The following is a 24139-nucleotide window of genomic DNA, read 5'->3' on the forward strand; positions in this document are numbered from 1 at the left end:
ACGAAATTCTATTTAGACAAATACAAAGCTGAAGAGGAATAATCTTGTGTTTTTTTGTTCGAATGTGTGTGTGTGAACTTAGTGTGTTTTCCCAGAGTGGGAGGGGGTGGGTGGTGTAACAGGAAGAACTTTTCAAATAAAGCTACTCAAAGAAATTGTCATAAAATAAAAGTAAAAATATTTCTTATATTCATTATTTTGTTGTTACTATTAATATTATGATAATCGTTTATTCATTTTTTATTATTATTATTTCTTTTTTCTTTAGTTCTGTAACAATCTTTCAGTTTCTTCTAGGTTCCCCATTGTATTAGAGAAATCTATTTTTTTTGTAAGGGGCTATCCTGCTGCGTTACAGCAAAAATATATTCAATTCAATTCAATAATTCACAATGTTTCTAAAAATATTATGGAAATGTTATACCGTCAACTGCGCTAACTTGGGACTATCTGACAAAACAACGAGAATTTTTGAATTTTTTCTCAGAAATAAAATCAGTTAAAATTCATAAAAAATACATCAAATGTGGGTTTTCGAGGTATATCCCAGCCCTTCATAGACTTTATCCAGTCTAGAACCCAAAATCTAAGGAAAATTCTGGTAAAAGCAAATTAAAATAATTTTGATGAAGATTTTAAACCCTGTCAACCCTTCAGTTTCAAAATTTATACGTCTTATTACTGAAAAATGCTCTTAATCATGAACGAATGCCAATTTTTAAATTTTTGATACAGTAGGTTGATTTTTGACGTTTTTGAGCTCGAAAAGTAAAAAATTCTAATTGAATAAAAAAGTTGCTTTCAGAAAGTGCTCGAAAAAGCATAACTTTTGGTCTAATGAATCCGGTAGATGTCTCAGGATGTTTTCTATGAAAACAAATGTTTTGATATAAATCATGTTGAAATGAATGAAAGTTTGATCATGTCTGAATTGGCACCTAACATGCATACAATTACAATACTATTTCTTTGCAGTTTTCCTTTGAGCCCCTTGCAAGATAATACCAATAAGGGTAAAAAGTCAAAATTTGAACTTGTGCTATAATAAGCTACAATTATTTTTAAGAGTCATAATATAACAAAATTTATTTCAACAACTATTTTCTCCATTTTTTGACAGCAAATAAAAAGATTAAGAATTAAATTAACAGTCATTATTGCTATTAGAAGATTTCTAAACATTTGATGGGCGAAGTAGTGGAGACTAAGGTCATTGACACCGTTAGACGAAGCACAATCATAGAATCTATTGTCAAAGAGGAGATCATCCACAATGCTGCTGGCAAAGAATCTGATGAAGACGAAAGCAGTGATGCCAGGGTGAGACATTTATTTACTTTTATTTAAAAGGTATTTTGTTAATCAACAAATGTGTCTTTTTTCTTTCGGTTATCACTACCAAAAGTTGTTTCTATTTAGAACATTACTTTTTGAAGTGGTTTCACTTCTTTGATTAAGGAAATTGCCAACTTTGCCTGCCCAGTGTTCAACAGACCTGCTTTGCTAGGGAAATGCTGGAACTATGAACTTAGCCATATGTGTAATCAGCACTTGATAAAATGCTGTGGTAAAAGTGTCAACGTAAATATCTAAAACTAGTAACCATACTTGGGAGGTTTTCATCTTCTCCTCGTAGAGTGCTCGAAGGTTAATAAATAGAGCTGTAGTATCATTATAAGAGTTGACTGAAATTAGTCAATTCTTACTTATTATAACACTAACACTAACCATTACTCTGATACAAGAGTGTGGGTGATATGCCGGACAATGTGGTGTGTGGTGGCACTCATATCCCGTTCTACGCTTGCGACGAGCACTGTGCTCTCCCGCGTAGTCCGAGTGTCATCACTATGCATCATGGTATCTGTGTGTCGCGTGCACAGAACCAGCAATGTCTGGATAGCGCTAAGAATTCCTACTTGAAAAAGGAGGAATTCCTACGTCGTAAGGCGTAGGACCCATTCCCCAATGGGGAGGGCTCATATCATCATAACACTAACCATAAACATCTCTTAAAATCTTCAAATTGTTAAATTTTTGGGAATCTAAACATTGAAAATAGATGGGCTTTCTTCTACATTTTTATGTTTAGAATTTTCGAGTCTTATAAGTTTTATGTTTTCTTTGAAAATAAAGATCCGAAGTTCCCCATTTATGAAAGTGGATCCTATTTCAAAGTTCGAAACCAGCATAATTCTTTAGATAAAAGTTATTTAGATGCAACTTCAGTTTGTAATATTATTATTCATGCTGACGTAATTTGGATTGAATTTTATTGGAAGCTACAGTTCATTTCAATTTTTCTGCTTCCCTTAAAGTCACAATCCCAAAATTTTACCTAACTTCAAAGCAGTGTGCTAACATTATAATTAGAGTCGGATCAGTTCTTATACCTTTCTTATAAAAAAAACAACAGTTTTTTTCACTACACTAAGATAAAAATCTTTTTGCGACGGTAAAGGTATTTCGCAATTTATAATGAATATAAGAGTTAATGTTATAGAGAAGGTTTTGTAGAAGCATCCAACGTTTGATATAGTTTGCAAAGATTGTTGATGATAACTTAGTTCGCTCTACAAACTATTGGTAGTTTTGTGTGATGCCCTGTTGCTCCTTAGAATGGGTATGTATTTCTTCAAGTTTATAAAGTTAATATAATTATATGGAATTCATTAAAATACTGCTCAGCTCAAATCAGCTTTTACATTAAACTTATAGTTTCCATATTCGATACATTCATCATCCATCCCACTGTTTCATGCGTTTTGGAGTTTACTTGACAAGTTTTTGTATCTTTTGAGTTCAATTCAAAATTCCATTGTAATTTTTATTTGAATCTTATTCCAGTTGTCTAATTGCAAACTTTTCAATCTTTCAAAATTTCAGTCTCTATCAATTTACTACTCATACCATCACGCTTGTTCAAGTTCATCAAGAAACAATACTTTTCATTTTTGTTTTTACCGAAAATAAAAACCAAAGAGTACACCCTAGACCATATAACACATCATTCTAACCACTTTTATTTCAAATGATAAATTACAACAATCAAATAAGTGTAAAAGAGCTTGCTTTCTTTTTCGTGCATATTGCTAATCCCTACCCTTTGCTTGTCCTTGAATTTGTTACATTCCAGAAATTCGCACATGTCTCCTTCACATGGAAGCTCAGTAGATCTGTTTACCTGCCTATTTCTTACAGAATGGTCATTCTGGAATTTCCCAACGTTTCGTATTCAAATAATAAATTGAATCTTGTTGCACACAAATGACGGATTTGTACCTAATTATACATTTTGTACGCTTTAATAGGTTATTTCCTTCACGTGTTGTGAAAGTCTGTTTATTGCTTGGGAATTCTGATACGTGTAAGTAACATGATTTTTTCACATGACAGAGATGACCTCCTTTATCAAACCCAATATCCACCTATTTTAGGTTTATTTCTAATTCAGTATTTTCTTTCTTAAAAGCTCTGCTTCCAGTTTGGAGCTATCATATTAATATGCTTGCTTCACATGATGTGTTGTTATATAGAGGCAACGTCATTTAGCGTGACCGCCCAAGACCGCCAATATCCGCCCCTAATTTGGTACTTCCTTCTCGTGTAACTTGACTAAGTTGATCTAAAGCGCGTCTTTGACACGGAATTCTAATATACAAACCACGTTGTTTCGCAAGAGAGAATTTCAATGTTTATCCAAAATAGCTCCTCTGTCTTACCCAGCATCCACCTTTCTATTATCATGATTCATTTTATCACATGGTTTATCGTTCTTTAGAGGCAACCTTTAGTGGGGGCATCTATCCTGCCTGTCATCCATATTTAATTTGGTATTTCCTTCATGTGAAACTTGGCTAAGTAAGTCTAACGCGCTTCTTTAACATGGAATTATCATATACATACAACGCTTGGTTCAATGTTTATCCAAAATAGCTCCTCTGTCATGCCAAATATCCACCTTTTTAATATCATGATTGATCGCTTCTTTAACCTACATGTCAATAAAATCAATCTTCAAGACGTTTCTAGCTTCATATCGTGATAACAACGTCATGCTTGCTACACATGGTATTATAGCTCTTTAAAGGCAACCCCCTTGTCATGCCTATCATCTACCTCTAATTGGGTATTTCCTTCACGTGTAACTTGACTAAGTCGATCTAAAGCGTGTCTTTAACACCGAATTCTAATATAAACACCATGCTTGTTTCACATGAGACAATTTCAACGGTTATCCAAAAAAGCTCATTTGACCCATTTTGCCCAATTTCCACCATTTTAATATCATGATTGATCGCTTCTTTAACCTGCATGTAAATTAAGTTAATCTTCAAGACGTTTCTAGCCTCGTATCGTGATAACAACGTCATGCTTGCTACATATGGCATTATAGCTCTTTAAAGGCAACCCCCTTGTCATGCCTATCATCCACCTCTAATTGGGTATTTCCTTCACGTGCAACTTGACTAAGTCGATCTAACGTGGAATTCTAATATACACCGCACGCTTTTTTCACATGAGAGAATTTCAAAAAATGCTTCTCTGTCTTGCCCACCATCAGTGTCCGACTTTAATTGGGTATTTCCCTCGCGTGCTTATTTATGAAGTCGTTTGCCGTCAGATCCATGCACATGTGCGTTAAGTGTAAACAGCCTGTTGAGTATAGAATATGCTAAAGGGAATAGGGTTAGAAAATCTCAATTCCCTTAGGCTGGGGAGGAGACTTCTTTCGTCCGCTTAAACTCAGGAATCTGCTAGATTTAATTTAAAGTTCACCTTTTTCATGCGTCTTATTCGACTAATCACAATGGGCCATTCCATTTTATGACCATACAGGGGGTGGACGAACATTCCAAGGGGTAATCCGAGAAGATTTTCCAGGGGGTCTAAAGAAGTGTTTTTCATTTTTCCAGGGGGTGAAAAGTTATTCTTGAATTTCCAGGGGGTGAACAACTGATTTTAGTTTGTCCACCCTCACTTTAAGACATGAAAATAATTTTTTCCAAGTGTTCTTTTGCAAATTTTGCCATTTTCCAGGGGGTATCTACACTTTTCCAAGAAATTTTTTTTCACTTGAAAAGATTCGTCCACCCCCCTGTATGGAAATTTTATGGAACAGCCCAATACCAAACTTAATCCCTTCAGTAACCATCTAATTATAGAATTCTTAAATTCAGTTACTTTTTAATCAAGTCTGTTTTGGTGTACGTTATATAATAATCGATGTTATATCCATAAGTCACCTTTTTTGCACGAAATTGAGGCATGATTGCTACATGTTTATCACGTGGTATGTTTGTTTACAAACAATATAGTAACAGCTGTAATCTGAAGAATTTGAATGAACTCCACCGTTAATTATCTTGCTCAATTATAAGGAGTTAAAAAAATACTTTTCTAAAATTCTCCCAATTAAGTACTCGTGGTTTAAAGAAAATATTTTTCATTTTTTTCAAAACCAATATGATATAGCATGCTATTTCTAGTTGTTAGGAATCGTTCGTTCGTTCGTTCGTTCGTTCGTTCGTTCGTTCGTTCGTTCGTTCGTTCGTTCGTTCGTTCGTTTCGTTCGTTCGTTCGTTCGTTCGTTCGTTCGTTCGTTCGTTCGTTCGTTCGTTCGTTCGTTCGTTCGTTCGTTCGTTCGTTCGTTCGTTCGTTCGTTCGTTCGTTCGTTCGTTCGTTCGTTCGTTCGTTCGTTCGTTCGTTCGTTCGTTCGTTCGTTCGTTCGTTCGTTCGTTCGTTCGTTCGTTCGTTCGTTCGTTCGTTCGTTCGTTCGTTCGTTCGTTCGTTCGTTCGTTCGTTCGTTCGTTCGTTCGTTCGTTCGTTCGTTCGTTCGTTCGTTCGTTCGTTCGTTCGTTCGTTCGTTCGTTCGTTCGTTCGTTCGTTCGTTCGTTCGTTCGTTCGTTCGTTCGTTCGTTCGTTCGTTCGTTCGTTCGTTCGTTCGTTCGTTCGTTCGTTCGTTTCGTTCGTTCGTTCGTTCGTTCGTTCGTTCGTTCGTTCGTTCGTTCGTTCGTTCGTTCGTTCGTTCGTTCGTTCGTTCGTTCGTTCGTTCGTTCGTTCGTTCGTCCGTCCGTCCGTCCGTCCGTCCGTCCGTCCGTCCGTCCGTCCGTCCGTCCGTCCGTCCGTCCGTCCGTCCGTCCGTCCGTCCGTCCGTCCGTCCGTCCGTCCGTCCGTCCGTCCGTCCGTCCGTCCGTCCGTCCGTCCGTCCGTCCGTCCGTCCGTCCGTTCGTTCGTTCGTTCGTTCGTTCGTTCCTAATTTTTTTGTTAGCCCACTCTTTTGAGTGTCTTAGTTCAAATTTCATCATTTTTTTCTTTTCGATTTGGCACCTTCCTACGTTGAAAAACATGTGAAAAATGATGTCGTAATAATTTTGTAAGAATTTTCAAGAGAAAATGAAAGATCGCTTAGTTATGATATCAGATGAACAGCTGTGAAAGTTTCATGAATCTAGACCCGTGTTGCTCAAACCTCCGGATACTTCGCGTTCAAGCATCAATTAATTTCTTCTTTATGCCCACGATTATATCACACGTTCGTACCGCAGTGCTTTTTCTTATGGCGTCACAATATTGCCCTGAGAATTTAGTACTTATATAGATAGATCTTGCTTACCAGAAATTTGAATAAAAGAGATCTCTATTTAGATACCTTTTTACCAGTCATATCTTCATTTTGAAAAAGAGCACAATGTAAGTTATTTGAATTATAAATTTCATAAATTTGTGATTTGAAACTTTCGAGCCTTTAGAATTATGGGTTAGAGTTATGGGTTTCTGTATATGGGCTAGAGTTAAGGGTCAGTTATGTGCCATATCGTTTGGAGAAAAAAGGTAAAAACAATTCGTTTTGCATCTCCTTATGTTTAGCAGAGTTTGTATAGGTCGGTCTCCACTTGCACTTTTTCGAGCAAAGCTACCACGAAAAATGAAGTAATTCATTCCATTGGCGCGATCTGACGTAACGGTTGAAAAAAGTTGAAATGTGTTAAATCGAGCGCGTGCTACATTTTAATGACGTAATCTTTTTTCCAAGCAAAAACGATTGAAGCCAAAAGGTGCGATCGCAGCGCGCGCAATTAGTGGAGACTGGCCTTATGTATGTTCCATTTTCCTTCTTCAAAGATTTTAAAAATGAGAAGGTGTGAATCATTTATTAAATAAAAACTACACTCCTTTGCTAGCGAGTCAGAGAGTTTTTGATATTAGGCCAATTTACGTTACTATGTTATGTAAACTTTGAAAAATTCAATAATCAACTTATGTACAATTCCCAAACATTAAATGACAAAGCACAGGTCGAAGAATAATATCCAGGCCGGCTGTCTGTCTGACGGTCTCCCTGAGTCCCTTTAAATGTTCCTACAAACAAGAAACTTATTCAAATGGTTGACAGTATCTACGAGTGAGCACTATGGTCTTTGTTTCTGTTCTCAAAGTTTTTATAAAAACACTCCATACCATTTATAGTTATGACTTAATACCATTCTTACATACTAAGTGTATACTGGTACTTTCCCCAGTGAATTTTTGATTAAGTTTGTATTTTGTTACTATGGGTTTTTCCCATTTGTACACACATATAAGATATTAGCTTCACTGATTAAAAAAACCGGTTTTGATTTTTCCTCAACATTTCAAAGTTCATTTACAATAAATGGCTGGTTCAATGCTACATATTCAGTTCATTCATATATTTATCTATTCACTATTATCATATAATTGTTACCGAGCTTTGACGTAACACTAGGAATTCCTCCTCTGATTATATAATTTTCTTCTGCTTTGAATTATGACCTAGGGCAAGTTTTTAACGAGCAAGAAGTGAGCCTTTTATTATTGACATCAGTCAGTGGAGATCAGCGTGATCACAAGCTCGCCCGCCCTCCCGCCCACCCGCCCACCCGCGCCACTAACGGAGCTGGCAGGGTCTTACGTTCTTCGCAAAGAAAAGTTTAATTTAATTTAGCCTTTAAAAGTCTAATCTCTTGATACACGTTTTTTTTTATAAGGAACACGTTTATAAGGAACTCGAGGCTGAAAATGGTTCACAAAATAAGGAATTGTTAAGGAACTGCTCAGGCTGAGAATAAGAAAACGAGTTCCAATTTTTGCGAATCCAAACTGAGCAGCTATGTAAATAAGGAACTCGATAAGGAACTTTGAGGCTGAAATTCTCTGTAAAAATAAGGAACTCCAGGCTCAGAGCAAAGTTAAGGTTCCTTATAAAAAAAAAAACGTGTAGAAACAGTCTAAAAGTAGGGCCATTGGTATATAATCGAAATTGGCTCCTGACGGGGTAAACCATGTTTGTGGCTTCTAATTTGCCACGGTTTGGTATTTTAACATTTTGAAATTGCTATGTTCACACTATTTAGAAGCGTGATTGGTTAATCATGCTGACGTATTACCGGTCTATTTCTCCCCTATAGAGTTGTGGCTCCTTAACCCGAACCCGCTTGGGGAACGCAAAATTGTTCGAGTTAAGGAAATTTCGTGCTATGTGAAGATTTATGAGGCATTGTTAACGGAAGGGACCTTAAAACTTGTTCGATTTTAAGTCATTCGAGTTTGTAGAGGTTCGAGCTCACTGTAGTAGCAGCAATCAAGCCATGACAAGTCGACACCATTTGTTTTGAAACACTTGAGCAAGTCTTTGTCAATCTTATACGGATTTTTAAGTTGAAAACTGTTTTCTTGCTGAGCGCTTTCTTTTTATCATATCACATGACGCTCAAAGTTTAACAACGAATGTCTAAAAGTGACATGTCTCGAAGAATTACGGAAATATCTGAAATTTTTGCTTTAGATCAAAGCTCTGTCAAACTATTTCTATACTCACTTAGATCAGCATTAGTACGTGTTAATTTTCTTTACAGTTTTCTAACACAATCTTTAAGAATCATTAAGCTGTCATAAACATATTGTCATTGTCTTTGATGTACGTGTTAGGTGTCACGAACACAACCTCAGCTACCTGAACATTGATCTAAATTTTGTTAAGACGGTATTTTGAAATTAAAAGAAATACGGTGGGGACTAGCCTGTATCAACCTAACTTTTTTCCTACCGTATGTCGCACTTCCCGTTCTTTTTCCGGCGAAGAAAAGTTTGGTACAGGCTAAGCGACAACGTGGCAACAAATTCCCGATTCTTGAAATAGTCTGGGCAATTTAGGGTTGAAATGAGTTCATTAGGTCCCTATGAGTGAAAAACTGTCGAGTGCCACTTTTCTCACATTGGGCACTTTCCATAATGGCGGAATTTCGCCGTGGGAAGAAAAGTTTGCTGAAATACTTTGAGCGTTCATTTAGTCAATCAGAAAAACCCCAATCAAACACACCAAAGTATAAACCAGCTAGATTTTCCGTGGTGTGTCTCCACTGGTTATATTTTCGTTCAATGTCGTCATTCAGAAAAGTCCCATTTACAATGTTTTTATATATAAAAGTCACGAGTTTAAAACAGAGAATGGTAAAAATTTATAATACTTCGCTGACTTAATATTTCTGGCTTAAGATTTTAATATGTACTCTACTCACTGATAAAATTGAAATAAAGTTGTGGTTTAGATAGTGCTATTGGAGTTATGGACAAACTGAATTGAAAATCTTTTTACGATAATTTGGATTCTATATATCGGTCAAATTTAGTCAAATCAACTTTTGAATAGAATCAATCACTGGCCTTCTCACTATCATACAGTTGACGCTCACTAATTCGATTTTCAAAGAGGAAACTGATTTTCATCGAATAATGGAACGTTTCGAAAATTAGAACATCGAACTAGAGAGCGTTAGCTGTATTTTGCAGAATAATCAAGAAATAAGAGAGAGAGAAAAACTTCAAAGAAACAACTGACTTGGCCTTCTATATGTAAAGGGCTTCACTTACATCCTAATGATTTGATTACCATATTGTGGAGTCTTGGGAATGTCAGTTTATGTTGTCGTCTTGAAAGGATCATCTCTACCAGTACCTCCAACAAGCACGTAAGTTAAAAACTCTAGTGGCGGATGTGAGGGGGTCTTAAAATTTTTATGAGGAGTATAAGAATTAGTTTAGACGACCGACATTCTCCCCTGTCTACCTTATTGGAACTAATTTTCGCGGGAATTAATTTTAGCGTTTTTTGCGGTTTTTCGTCAAAATCGCGAAAATTTGATCCCGCGAAAAATTTTGAGAGTTAAAAACCGCGAAAATTAATTCCCGCGAAATACAATTTTTTCCAATTTTATCGAAAAATTTGAAAAATCCCTAGGAAAATGAAAGAAATTTGTCCAAAAAAGGGCAAAACCGCAAAAATTAAAACCCGCGAAAATTCCCGAATGGAAAAAAACCCGAAAATTAAAACCCGCGAAATGCAATTTTTCGGATATTTTTTTTAGAACGCGAAAATTAGTTCCCGCAAAAATTAGTTCCAATAAGGTATTCTAATTGTTAGAGTAGGCAGAAAGAGGGCACAAAGTTGGTTGTTAAAACCTTTGCTCGGAAAGGTTTGAAAGAAGACATTGCATTGACATCAAAAGAGGGCTATGCATCGACTTTAGACAGCCCACTTTATCTATGCATCGACTTTAGACAGCCCACTTTATGCCCTCTTTAATTCACAATTAGAATAGGCAGGGCAAAAAGTGGGCCGTCTAAACTAGAGCTAAGATCATGTTCAGACGTTACAATTCCGTACCGCTCCGAAACGAAATGAAGCCATTCTATTGGTTACATTCAAGTTTTACGTCACGTCACTTCTAACCAATAGAATGGCTTCATTTCGTTTCGGAGCGAAACAGAACCGTCACGTGCGAACATGGTCTAAATAAAAGAAACACTCTCCACCAGAAATTTTTGACCCACCTCAGATACACCACTGACCTTTGAAAAAAGTAATTACCAAAATATCAAAACTGTTGACAACATTTTTTGAAATACTTTTTAGTCGTAATGTCACAGTTTGGGTCTCATGGTCCTCATCTCCTTCGAGCGAAAATGGCAATTTCAAAGTTATTGTGGATAGGGCCTTACAAGACTTTGCCGTCCTATTCAAACACCCCTGTCTCACAGCCCCGGTGGAACTTTTTTCCACGATGGGGGTAAAAGTTTCTATTGAAATCCCAATTGGGTTGGAAATTCTATTGTTCCAAGGTTAAAAAATTCAATGGGGCTGGTTTGAAATCCGAATGGGGATGAAATCAAAGTGAATTTTCCAGTGGGGATGAAATTTCAGGGTGTTTTTCCTACCGAGGAAAATTTTCCAGTTGGGCTGGGGTTCCCGGGGGTTCTGTAACACAGGGGTGTTATTCAAGGTCTTGATATTTGGAATTTGACAAAAAATGTGTCTCGAATAATTAACATTTCAAAATCCATCTTCACCTCTTTGCAATGAATTTACACACACAAAAAAAACAAAAAAAACATGCAATATTTTTTCTAGTGCCTCTTCATTCTATGCCGTCTTCTTTTCATATACCACACCAGTTCAAATTCACATGGAAATAATTGTATATCTTTTTTTGATTTTCTGTTTCCTCAAAATTCTTAAAACAGATGGTTGATTTCGCATCGAAATTCAATTCTCAATTTTTTCAGGAAAAGAGTTTCTCTGCGGAGAAGAGTTTTATATTCCTTATTTTCAAGCAATCTCGAAATTTAACGCCTCGCTCTCCCTCATTTGCCTCCTTGCTCTTCTCTAGAGCTATAAAAAAAACAGGTAGAATCCCATTTCTATGATAAAGCTTCTCTGACTTAAAGTAGCACTACTACTTTTAGTCTAGTTAGCTTTAGTGTTGAAGTTTTCAGGTAAGCACAAGATTATTTGATATACGTAGGATGGATAACAAAAATGAGGATACCTTTTGTTTTGTGTTTTCAGAATTGAGAATCCTTTCGTATAGATACAGTACCTTTTTTAAAGGACGTTATTTTCTAAAACTTATTGCTACAAAATTCATACACAGTTCGATTTTTTTTTACCGTAACTATCTTTTAGAGAAATTCTTAGTCGAAATAAGTTGAATTATTTTTAAATGTCGTAGCTGAGTAATTCCTGAGTTGAATCACACACCAATACAATTTAGAAATGTTTATCATCTCCAAGCAGACTTTTTTACTCTTTTTTATTTCCTGGCTCTACAGAGATATTAAAGATGAGATGCGTAAGCTGTTTTTGCCTGAAAATTAATCGCCTCCTATTATTTAGATTTCTCACTTTTGGTTTTATCCTTGAAAACTCATAAATAGAACATACAGTCACCTCTCTCTAATTCGAACCTCTACAATTCTGTAATCTCTGTAACTTGAACTAAAATACCGGGCTCTTTAGTTGCGAAAATAGACCTCAAAGCCTCCTGCAACTCAACCAAATAAAGATTGGAAGGTGGTATAAAATACTCTCTGTAGTTCGAATATCTCTCTAATTTGAAGCAAAATCAAAATCGAATTAGAGAGAGCCAATTATACGCCTATGCACGGAGATAAATTATCCAACCGGGATACCTTGTGTTTTTCTAATCGACTCCAACTCATTATCAAGCGCGCCACGTATTATCTCCATTCGTCAAGTATTGTATTTATTTAACCTAATTCAACTGCACTGATGACAAATTAATGCATGTACCTACTTGATTAATGTTGTCAATAGCACATAAGTTATTTTGATCTCATCCAAACGTGTTTTACTCTCCTTTGTATAACCGGTTTTACCGGCATTGACATTTGTAAACGTCTAAACATTTTTTAGCGAATCAATTTGTCCTCGTCCAGCCTCATCTGTTGGAAAATATTATATAAAATTGATCACTTCTCACCCGTTATTTTCATTATTATTAAAATCTAGGTCATATCATTTTATATTTATACAAGATTTATACAAGCCGGTGACTAAGAACTAATGATGATGCCTCAGAGTTCACCCCCTGTTTCCAAATTTATAGGCTGAACGAGTGTCTTTTAGCCTGAGTGTCGCAGCTGGGGGTCTGGCGATCTGTGGTCGTTGAATGTTGCCGTTGTCGCCATCTCCTCATTGTCCTTCGATTTAGGCCTGAGAAGACCTAAATCGGAATAGAAAAACAGCGAACCATCCCTATACAGCTCACGGTCGACTATCGGTGTCTCCGACTCTCCAAACTCATTAAGCCCTGTATTTCGTTTTAAGATATCTAAGAAGGTGTTTCTACTATGGACCAGGAGGGCACCAGAAAAGGCAGAGAGATACCTTAAGGGAAGAAATTTTCGCGGGAACAAAATTTAGCGGTTTTTGCAGATTTTGCCTAAAACTTTTACAAAATCGTCAATCCGCGAAATTAAATTCCCGCGAAATTTAATTTATTTCACGCATTCCCCCAAATTTGTACTATTTCAAGCCTTAAAACAGGTTTTTTGCTTAATTAATAACGCTTTTGGCCAAAAATATCATGCAACCGCGAAATTAAATTCCCGCGAATTTTTCGAAAATCGATGAACCGCGAAATTAAATTCCCGCGAAAAAAAAAATAATTTGACCAACTGCGAAATTAAATTCCGCGAAAATTTCTTCCCTTAAGGTAGTAGTCACAGATGAGACCTCCTCAAAGAAATTCCCCTTGTGGGAAATATTTTCATCTTATTCATATTATTCACGTACGTTTGCTAATGAACTGTCTTCCCCCCTCCTTTGAGGGAAGTAAATTTTAAGGTACTAATTTTTGCGGTGCGAGGGAATGAAATTCGCATTTTTGGGTATAGTTTTGATAAATTTAGCTTTTAACTTTCTCAAACAAAATTCTGATTACTCAAAGTGCTTTTTTGTTCAAACTAAATATGATTAGCAAATTGAACAAGGTGTTAATTAGTAGTTGTGGGCCCTAGTAGGGGCATCTATATACACATTTTTCTATATGTGAACAAGCTAAAATAACATTTTAATATTTAAAATTTAAAAACAGTTAAGCGATATATTTCGGAGGTTGCGGACTCTAAAACACCTAATTTCTTAGGAAAATGGACAAGAATAAACTAAAAAATAAAGAAAATGAGAAGATGTTAGGAATAATTTTAGGTTTAATACTCAAAAAGTTAAGAACATCCGAAAACTTTGAATGTTCTTATAAAAAACGTGTAGTCCTTCACTCTTCTACCAAAGCCATTTACCTTACCGAGCAGATTCTGATACTTCAATGAAGGCAATTGCACCATAAGAGAATCTGCCTAGAATAGCGGAAGAGGCTTCGATCTTTTTCAACCACATTTGAGAGATGAATATTTTAAATAAGATTTTGAGCGCGGTGACTGGCTAAAGCAAACCATTCTCACCGAAATAGTAGGGGCCACTATGTCGCGAAAAAGCTTCCCGTGTACAGCAGCAATGATTGAATATTGTTCCTTGAATGTAGAAGATCAAAATTTAAGAGGTGGGACCAGGCGTGACCACCCTTTGCTATGGAAACTGACGTCATTGGTTACTATGGCAACCAAAATAAAAAGTCGTTAAAATTGAAAAATTTTTGTTCCATTCGAAAGAGCATGAAAAACTTATAAAGAAAAAGGTCACAACCTATATCTGAAAACGAATATATCAGGAGATATTAAGGAAATAAGCCAAAATGACGTCCTGAAAAGATGACGTTATCGAAAAATAAAATTGCCAAAATTCAAAAAATTTAGTTTTTTTGGAAAGAATACCTTCCAGTAAACATAAAGTATTTTAACGAAAAAGTCTGAAAATCCTTTTTAAGAAGTCTATTAGCCAAAATTGATATTTTAAAATTTTGCCTGTAATGTGCTAGCTGCTGCGCGTAACCTTCGACAGGCAAAAATTGAAAATCTCAATTTTGGCCAAGAGACTTTTTGACAAATTTTCAAACGTTTTCGTAATAATGACTTTCGCAGAATGGATGATCTGTTGTTTTTTTTCGGGACTTTCTGCTTAAAAATGTAACAGGAATATCAATAGACCTTATCGGAGTTTTTGATTTTTCTAAAGAAGTGATGCAATGTGGGATTGTTTCGGGAGTATTACAATAGAAATCTGTTAGGAATTCCTCGAGGGAATTCTATTGTAATACTCTCGAAACAATCCCACAATGCATAGCTTTTTTAGAAAAATCAAAACCTCCGATAAGATCTATTATCTGTATCCGGGCAACTCTTTATAATGGACTTCACGGCCCTGACGGTTCACGGCGCTCTAAATCGCCACGTCACGGTTACACAGCAGGTTAAGTTTAGGTAGCAATTAACAATAGACGATATCGGCTTAAAACTTGAAAACTCAGATTTGACCCCCGAGAATTCCCCACAATGCTTTGTGCGGAAAAAAGTTCACGGTGAAATTTTTTCCGCACAAAGCATTGTGGGGAATCCTCGGGGGTCAAATCTAAGTTTTTATGTGACGCCGATATCGTTTATTATCAACACCCTGACCTCATCAACACCCTGATCATCATGACTCAATTAGCTATTATCTGATTTACGGTTCCGGCTAGCCACTTGTTAATCACTCTCATTATTATAAAGAGCACGTGATTCGCACGTGCTCCCCAAAAGGCTAATTAATAAATTACTGTTACATTTTCCTGCACTTTAACCCCTGACTGTTCATTCTTCTCACGTTGAAAGTGCTATAAATTCTGGTACTTTTCCTCTGAGAACTTCAGTCACTGATTTTCAATAGTTTCATCTCACTTGGAGAAGAATTTAGAACTTACACATTATATATTTAACAGTATCTTCATCTTTGTTTTGATTTCAAACTTCTACTCCATCTTAACTTCAAGCTGATCTTTATTTCTCGGTAAGAGTCACTGTTTATTAACTTTTCTTCGACCTCGTTTCCAGGGTGTTTTCACCGATGATACGCTGGGAACGAGGTCGACTTTTTTTTGTTTACCCCTGTCTCGGTTTCTTACAATGTCAAATTGTTAGATTGTTCTTTTTCAGGGGGGTTGTAGCGAGTGAGCTGGTTTTTTGTTTTGTCTTGGATTCAACCCTCGAAAGAAATGTCTTCCCACAAAACTGTTTCAACGTTCATCTAACGTTATATGGATGTCGTGGGCGTTAGATAAACGTCGAAACAACGTTGTGTGTCAGCTCGGATATTACGAGTGGTATCAAAAACGGAGATGTTGCGTAAACCTTTCGCACCTTTACACCTATATTCATACAATCTATAGATAGCATAACTGTAGACATTAGCTTTGTGAAGAATGAATTTTTCATTTTTTGACACTTTTCTTTGTATATTATTTGAATAAAAGCTGTCAATGTAACGGGAGCCTAGTGGAAATGATTCTAAATTTTTTATTGTGAGAAAGTGTAAATTTTGAAAACAAATGCGATGCTAACGGATTATTTTACTATGATTTTACTATTTCCATTGAAACTGAAAAATCAGCCAAACATCACATGCTTCGGTTATTCTTCAAAAATTTATCAATAAAAAACACTAAATTTTTAACTTTACTACTCTTTGTCCCCATTCTACTTATTCAGAAGATTTTTAGACGGAAATTAACGATTTGATACATTGCTTCGTCGCTTTTTTGCGATCAGCCAATCAAAATACAGCTTGTAGAAAAGGCCTAAAGCTTACTGGGTCATGAGAACGACATCAATTTTAATATTTTCCTATACCCTCATGTGATAAAATGAAGACATTTGTTTGTTTCTTATTTTGGAATTCGATTCTCCATTTTTTTTCGCTATATTATCCAATGAATATTTCACTTTAGCTTCAGTTTAAGAATTTGATTTATGAGTGCTGTAGTTGTATATCTAAACTTTATATTTGTTGGATTTCTAGAAGGTACTGATTTGATTTTCTTTTTTTGAAAATTTGGACCTCGAATTTCTGCAGATTTAGTACAACGTATGTATAGTGCATATGATAGTACCATAGTACATATGATAGTACTTTACTTTTTACTGCCCTCTTTTGCGTTGTAGAATTTCTCATTGGGAATTGCGACTTTAACTTTGATTTTGAATAAATCAATCCTTCCATACATCTTCAGTAAAAGATTAAAATAACAGAAGCTGCTTTTGGTTCATTTTTTCAATTTATTTTTCTAAACGTTTCGGTCTGAACAGAGTACCAACATCAGTAAAAATTTCAAAAATGAACCCAAAGTAACTTTGATTTTTAATATTGTAGATTATTTATTGTCTCAAATTTCTGAAATAGGCAAGAAAAACTGTTTGATTTACTTAAACTGCAACACGAGGCTCTGTCCTCATTCCCAATGTCTCTATAGTTACCATATGGATTGCCAAGAGGTCACAGAAAATCTCATTCCGTGGGTTAATAAAATGCAGAAGTTAGCTCGTCCAGGTCTTTTTTGAAAAAAAACAAGGAAATAAGTCAAACATTTTGAAATGATCATTTTTTTCCTCTTTTGGTTTTTGGATTCAACTTTATTTCCTTTTTAAGATTTTTTTTTCTACCTTGTGGTTTAATTTTTCTTAAAATAAACATTTTTACAAATTAGCAAGAATGTTGGGCACAGCTAGGGGTATATCAATATCATTAATTGCCTCCCATACGAAAATTTAATCAGGATTATCCTCTAACCGATTGAACTCTTTGAATAGACAGACTTTTTAATTAGTTCTTTTCTATTGACAACTGTTTTTTTCTTCAAACTTTTTTGATTAATATTTCATCATTTCAAATTTCAAATCGACAGTTCAAAGCTTAGCTTCCCAACCAATATATTTTTTCCTCGTACGAACATAGATAACTTTTTGTAAGAATTTTCATAAAATCTTTTTCCTATCTATGATTTGATTGATTTAAGCCTTCAGTCTCAGAGTCATTCATGTCAAATTCTACTACATAAATTTTTTCACTGAATTTCTCACAAAAAATCTTTAAGATGTCTTAAGAGGCTCAAGCAAAAATAGGACCCTTCCTTTTTTCCACAGTTTCTTATAAATTTCTAATTCTTATAAAAATCTTCACTTGTTAGCAACGAATATCTCAGAAAAAAAGAAAATTTTATTTTTTTCGTATTCAGGTTAATGGAAACTTGTTTGACAGGGCTATCATAGTTATCACATGAGTTTTAAAAACGTTCCTCTATAATGAAAAGAAAATCAATGTACCATGATAAATTATTCATTAACTGTCCATAGACCTCGTCAAACCGGTTTTTTAAACAAAATGCTTATCACTGATTGGTTCGTTTGTGTTAAGCTCATCTTTGATTGGTCGTCTCTATTGTTTTGTATTGACCGTTTTCAAGCACGTGGTTACTTTTCCGGGACGCTTTAAAAGGCAGTTGTCAACCCTCATTCCACAGTCAAACTCACAGTTTCTTATAGCTCCTTTGCTACTACTAAACTTTACTCTAAGAGAAATTCCTTAGAAACTCTTTATCTCGACATATCTAACAGGTAGAAATCTCTATTTTCTCATTATTTCGTTTTCATATCATTTTTTTGTTGAGGTTTTTTTGTGTGTGAAATAAGTTTCTTCTCGTTGTAGCGTCTTTTCTATTCTCAGTCTTCTTCTTATGCAAAGTGAAAGCGTCTTTTTCTACTGTTGCGTGACCATTTTATCTATTATATGTGTTCAATTTCAGTATGTACTTTTTTTGGCACAATAAAATGTCACCTTCAACAAAATCTTAACCAAAGAAAATCAAAAATTTGAACGTTTTCATCATTACCATAATCACACACAAACACACAATTTAGAAGTAGAAAGAAATTCAAAAAAAAAAATCACGATTTTAACAATTTTCACTAAAACTTTCTTTTTTTCTTTTCTCTTTTTTGATCCTTGTGTAGGGACTATAGGTTTGAATTTCGAGAATCAAGCTCGCTCGCCTGCTCGCTCACAACTTTAACACTCTAAGGACTCACTCACTCGGTTTTATCAGCACACTGTGTGGACACACTCACCCAAACAATGGATTCAATATGGCAGACGCCTGCATTCAAACCAACCAACAAAAACCAGAGTGTCCTTAAATTATCTGAAAGGTATACAGTAGAGTCCAGGACCCGGACTCGAACCCAGGTCCCTAAACCTGGGACCCAACTCCCAATTTTTAATTATTATTTCATTCTTCAGGGTGTCTCGTTTATAATGGCTTCCTCTTACTTAAATCTAACTAAATCCTCATATTTCTCATTTCTTCAGAGACCAAATCCAATGGAATCGTTCATCGCAGGATCCACAAGCGGAGCAATCTCATGCTTTTTGTTCCAACCTTTGGACTTGATCAAAACTAAGCTCCAAGCGCAAGTTTCAACTGCTACTTCACTTCAACAAGCTATTGTCGACGGTAGACTAGCTCCTAAACATAATTACAGGTACCTTTGCTATATTACTCTTTATAAGATTTTTAAAGGGATCAACAGGGCTCAAATGTTTAAAATTTATGTCATTTTTACCCCAAAATAACAGGAGGCAAAAACTCAAAGTTCACTGTTTTATCGGAAACAAACTTACTTGTTCCTTCAGAAAATATTTAATTTGATCAGGAAGAATTTGCCAAACTTTAAGTTTTTCTCTTCCTTTTCATTTTTACTATCATTCTACTATCGATTGTTCATTTTGATGATAGTAAGAAAAGTAGTAGCAAAAATAATACTGTTAAATTATTCAAAAATTTGAAATTTTGTCTATTCCCATTGGAAACACACGTTCTGTAGGTAGCTTGAAATTGTAAATTTGAAGAGTGGAAAATCTAATTTTTTTTATTTTCTTTTTCCCTTTTTTTTAGTCAAAGTTCTGTTGCCTCTTTGCTCACCCAAGTTGTTCGTGAAGACAAAGTGCTTGGACTATGGAAAGGTTTAACACCTGTAAGTATTGCTCCTTGTTATGATCAAGTGTAAGAAAATATAGAACTGTGTTGTGGAGCAAGCATTATTCAAAAAAGGTTTTCTATACCAGCCAAGACAGCTCGTTTTGCCGTGATGTTTGAAATATCTTTAGCGCTATTTTTTCACCAAATATTTTTTCCGCTAAAGCCTTTCAAAAACGTCAATTTCTCTTTATCATGCTCACGATGAAGTTTTTAATCTTCGAAAGGAGCTTCATTCTGATAAGCAAGATTCTTATCAATAGTTTATTGCGAACCTCTTTCTTACTAAGTAAATTCAATTTTCCTAGAAACCAAAAGTGATTCTTTTTCAGAACGTGACAAGAAATTGAAAACCCTAATAATACTGTTTTCTGTTAGCAGCAATACAAATTCCTTAAATTACTCTCAGATATTACTGTGGGATCGAATGACTCAACGAATGACTGGAATTCTAATTTTTCTTATTTTCTTTTTTAGTCGCTGTACAGAACTGTGCCAGGCGTAGGGATGTATTTCTGTACACTACACACAATGAAAAGTGTTTTAGAGTAAGTAATAGTAATAACTATGATCCCTTTACGTCCATTCATATTCATTACTGAGCTGTTAGGTTATGTAAATCACTTAAAGACGCATTTTATCTTTTATAAGAATTTTGAACCGCAGTCAAAATGTAATCTGTTGTGATCTGTTTTTACATAATAGTGACTTTGCAAGGGAAGGACTAGCGAGCACCTCTCTAAAAACCGGGATTTTTCATCTCGTTTCTTAGTGAGTTCCACTTTGACGATATTCGAAAAATAGAAGCCTTTTAAGTGCTTTGACGCAAATTCGATTTTTTCGCTACTGCAGGAGCTTCGAAAGTTAAAAGTGACGTCAAAAAATCGAATGTTTAGAGCCCGAAAACCCGGGCTCAAAACATTCGAAAAAGTCGCAAAGTGGAATAGACAAAAAAGTCGCAAAGTGGAATAGACGTTAATTGCGTAAAAAAACGCGAGTGACGTCTAGTATAGGCCAGGGAAGGACTGTTTCATTCAACACGCTTTGGTGATTTCAGCTTAATAATTTTTTTTGAATGCTTACTATAAAAATACTTGGTTACGCATACATTGTAATTAAAGAAACCTCGTTTATAGCGAGAAAAAAAAATTTAAATTCTCATGCTGAAAATGTCATTAAAAATTATTTAAAAAAGCATAACAACCCTCAGATAAGCCTCTCGCCAAACCGGTTTGACAACATTACAATGTCATCTTTACTATTTCAAAAAAAAAACGAAACGAAATTTCATAATGATGTTTTAATCGCCTTACTATTAAGCAACTAATTTTCTCAAGGGGTCTATGAGTAATTAACTTTTTTTGAATATCTAATGGTCTGACAGCCAGCCCTTCCGTTGCAAAGTCACCATTATGTAAAAACAAATCACAACAGATTAGATTGAATATTTCGAGGCCTTAGTTACCTATGAAAGGATAATACCTTTCCGTAAACAACCCTAGTGCAAAAGGAAATTGTAACTAAAAACTGATTAAGTTCGAAATGTTTTGTCAAACTCTCATGCAAGTTTTTGTGACTTATAAACATTCACATTGAAGCAAAACAAAAACTGTTAGGCTAAGAAACCTTCTCTTTCGAGTGTGTTGTACTAAGCATTGGTCTAAGATAAATACACTTGAGAGTTTGTCTTAGCCTAACCATGAAAGAATCTGTTTATTTAATCTCAACGTTTTTCTTCTTATTTTACAGTGAAGAACCAACCTTCTATCAGAACTTAATGCTTGGATTCACAGCTCGCGCATGCGTAGGAACAGCTGTTTTACCTATGACCGTCGTCAAAGCACGCTATGAGGTAATTATTGATTGATTGATTGATTGATTGATTGATTGATTGATTGATTGATTGATTGATTGATTGATTGATTGATTGATTGATTGATTGATTGATTGATGACGTAGCCTAAGATTTTGTCTAGTTTTTTTTCCAAGAGATAATTTGAAACATGTACATTCTCATGAAGCTTACAGTGTGTTCTTACAAAGTTTTCTCTCCTTCTTTTTCAGAGCGGAAAATACAAATACAAAACCGTATCTGACGGATTACGTACCATCTGGCGTGCAGAAGGACTCCGTGGTCTATTCAGCGGATGTACAGCAACTATTTTACGGGATGCACCGTATTCCGGAATCTACCTCATGTTTTATTCACAAGGAAAGAAAACTATGAAAGGTAAATGATTATTTTTTGACATGATTGGGAGGTTGGGGAGTTTGACGTACAGTATCTTATCTTCTGTTTAAATTCTATGCGTTAGGTGAAAGTGAAACGAGCAGCACTTATATAAACAATAATATCAGCTTCATACCCATTTCAACAATTTTTGAAACGCTAGCGGACACTATCCAAGAAAAAATTGTCTTCTTTTTTGTTGCTTTTACTCATCCTTCTTTTCTCTTTTATCCACAGATTTCGCGTCTATCGATGAAAAGGATACAAAAGTTCATTTCATCTGCGGTATAAACGCGGGATTGATGGCATCATTGGTCACACATCCTTTTGACGTCATCAAAACACAAATGCAACTCTACCCAGAAAAATACCGCGGTACTCAACACTGTATCAAAGTGATTTTCTCACAATATGGATTTGCTGGTTTTATGCGTGGACTCACGCCCCGCTGCGTGCGTAGGACACTGATCTCTGCTTTATCTTGGACCGTTTTTGAGGAGATTATGAAACGACTAAAATTAAGGATCTAAAAAAAAAGAAAAATATATATTTTCTTAAAAACCTTTTTTGATATGACAAAATGATGTAAATATATGTAAATAAATTTTAGTTATTTTTGCAAAAAGAGATATATTCAGAAATTTATGGCTTATATATTATTATTACTTCACAAAACAAAATACAATTACTATTATTTTTTTTACATTGTCGCTATGAATGTTATAAATAGAATTTATTATTGTTGTAGCCCTGTAAAATTAGGTCGTTTAAAAGTATCTTTAGCGTTTTGACTTAATTTTACTAGAGATAAGGATTTTTTGCTGTGGAAAAGCGTTTTCGTAGTAAAATGAAAATGTTTTCAAAAAGGAGATGATCTGGTCAGATATTTGGCTCTTGTTTTTTCCCTTGTGTATTATTGAACATGTAAAATTATGATATATATAAAATCAAGAAGAATTATTTTCACAAAATGTAAATAGGTTGATGTAAATAACAATAAAATGTATGATAGATAGAAATCGTTAGAGAAGAAATATGATTTGTATTTTAGATTGAAACAATTTGTTTATCTTATATTTATATTTTTCAAAACACTGCTCCAAATTTCTACACCTCAAGTAAAGCAGACACTGTTGTACAGACAATTGTACACTATTTTTCTCTTATAAGAACAACGAGGCTCAAAATTGTCAAAAAATAAGAACAATGCTGAGCCTAGAATTATCCAATTTCAAGCAATTAAAGGGTCAAAGTCGTAAAACTTGAGTATAAATTCTAAAATACTTCGATTTCACCCGAAAGTCACGAATGTATTCAAAGAAAAGTCGTTTACGTCTCAATTATGGAACCCTTACAGAGACACAATTGCTTCTTAATATACCCTTTAATGGTTTTTATACATTTTAAAAGGAACTCTCGACGATGTGAAAAAGGACCGTCCGGTTCTATAACTTTGCCACCCCTTCTGTTGAATCGATTTCACCGGGGGGGGAGTACTTGGGCAAAAAAGGATATGGGGATATGCTGCTGGTCAGTGTACCTTTTTTCACCTCCATGAGTCTCAAGAGCAGCCACCGGCTAGGATATATGAAATATCTGTTCTTGAGGTCCCTTTCTCCTGGAAAAAACTATCTGTTCTGTATCCTGGGCTCTCCTGGATTATATCATCTGCTCTGGAAAATAATGGGACTCCTGGAAAATATATATCTGTTCCCTAGAAATATTATGCTCCTGGAAAAATATAACAGCTATTCTCTAAGAAAGTTAAAATGCTCCTAGAAAATGAGACCTTTTAAGAAAATTATGAAGCTCTCTGGAAAAAAAATCTGGCATCTGGCTGTGTTTTTCACAATTTAGCTCATGGATTTTTTGAACAGATTGTCCGCTGGAAAATTGTATGTGTTTTTCCTTAAAAATGTGCTCCTGGATTTTAGGAACAGATGTTTTTAAGGCGACCCCTGGATTTTACCTGGGTGTTTTGAGGAAAGTCTCTCCTAGATTTATCCATAAAATTTACTTTCCTGGAAAAAAAGAACAGATATTTCAAAAAAATCTGCCGGCGGCTGCTCTTGGAGTCTGTTGAGTCCCAGGAAGGGTCGCAAAAACACCAAAATATATATAAAAA

At 35.2% G+C, this 24139-nt stretch overlaps 1 protein-coding gene across 7 annotated transcripts; it reads left to right on the top strand.

Annotated features, from left to right (window-relative positions):
* The first annotated feature begins 1118 nt into the window (after positions 1–1118).
* LOC136797506 (mitochondrial glycine transporter-like) lies at positions 1119–22659 on the top strand. 7 transcript variants are annotated; one of them, XM_067054086.1, is made up of 8 exons: positions 18262–18366; positions 18763–18957; positions 19118–19290; positions 19704–19782; positions 20262–20332; positions 21534–21636; positions 21849–22014; positions 22252–22659. In XM_067054086.1, the coding sequence occupies exons 3-8, from the start codon at positions 19130–19132 to the stop codon at positions 22542–22544; spliced, it is 873 nt and encodes a 290-aa protein (XP_066910187.1). In that variant the 5' UTR covers positions 18262–18366; positions 18763–18957; positions 19118–19129; the 3' UTR covers positions 22545–22659. The 7 variants fall into 7 exon arrangements, with proteins under 7 accessions (XP_066910184.1, XP_066910185.1, XP_066910191.1 ...); XM_067054083.1 differs by lacking the exons at positions 18262–18366; positions 18763–18957 and adding an exon at positions 1119–1320; XM_067054084.1 differs by lacking the exons at positions 18262–18366; positions 18763–18957 and adding an exon at positions 2585–2623.
* Positions 22660–24139: the final 1480 nt, after the last annotated feature.

The sequence above is a fragment of the Clytia hemisphaerica genome, unplaced genomic scaffold, assembly GCF_902728285.1.
Source record: "Clytia hemisphaerica strain Z4C2 unplaced genomic scaffold, Clytia hemisphaerica genome assembly, whole genome shotgun sequence".
NCBI classification, from domain to species: domain Eukaryota; kingdom Metazoa; phylum Cnidaria; class Hydrozoa; order Leptothecata; family Clytiidae; genus Clytia; species Clytia hemisphaerica.

Coding starts and splice junctions, on each gene's coding strand:
- LOC136797506 (XM_067054083.1), top strand. CDS start 1,186: ATGGGCGAAGTAGTGGAGACTAAGGTCATTGACACCGTTAGACGAAGC. Junction 1,321..19,117: donor ACGAAAGCAGTGATGCCAGG/GTGAGACATTTA, acceptor TCATTTCTTCAG/AGACCAAATCCAATGGAATC. Junction 21,637..21,848: donor TCGTCAAAGCACGCTATGAG/GTAATTATTGAT, acceptor CTTCTTTTTCAG/AGCGGAAAATACAAATACAA.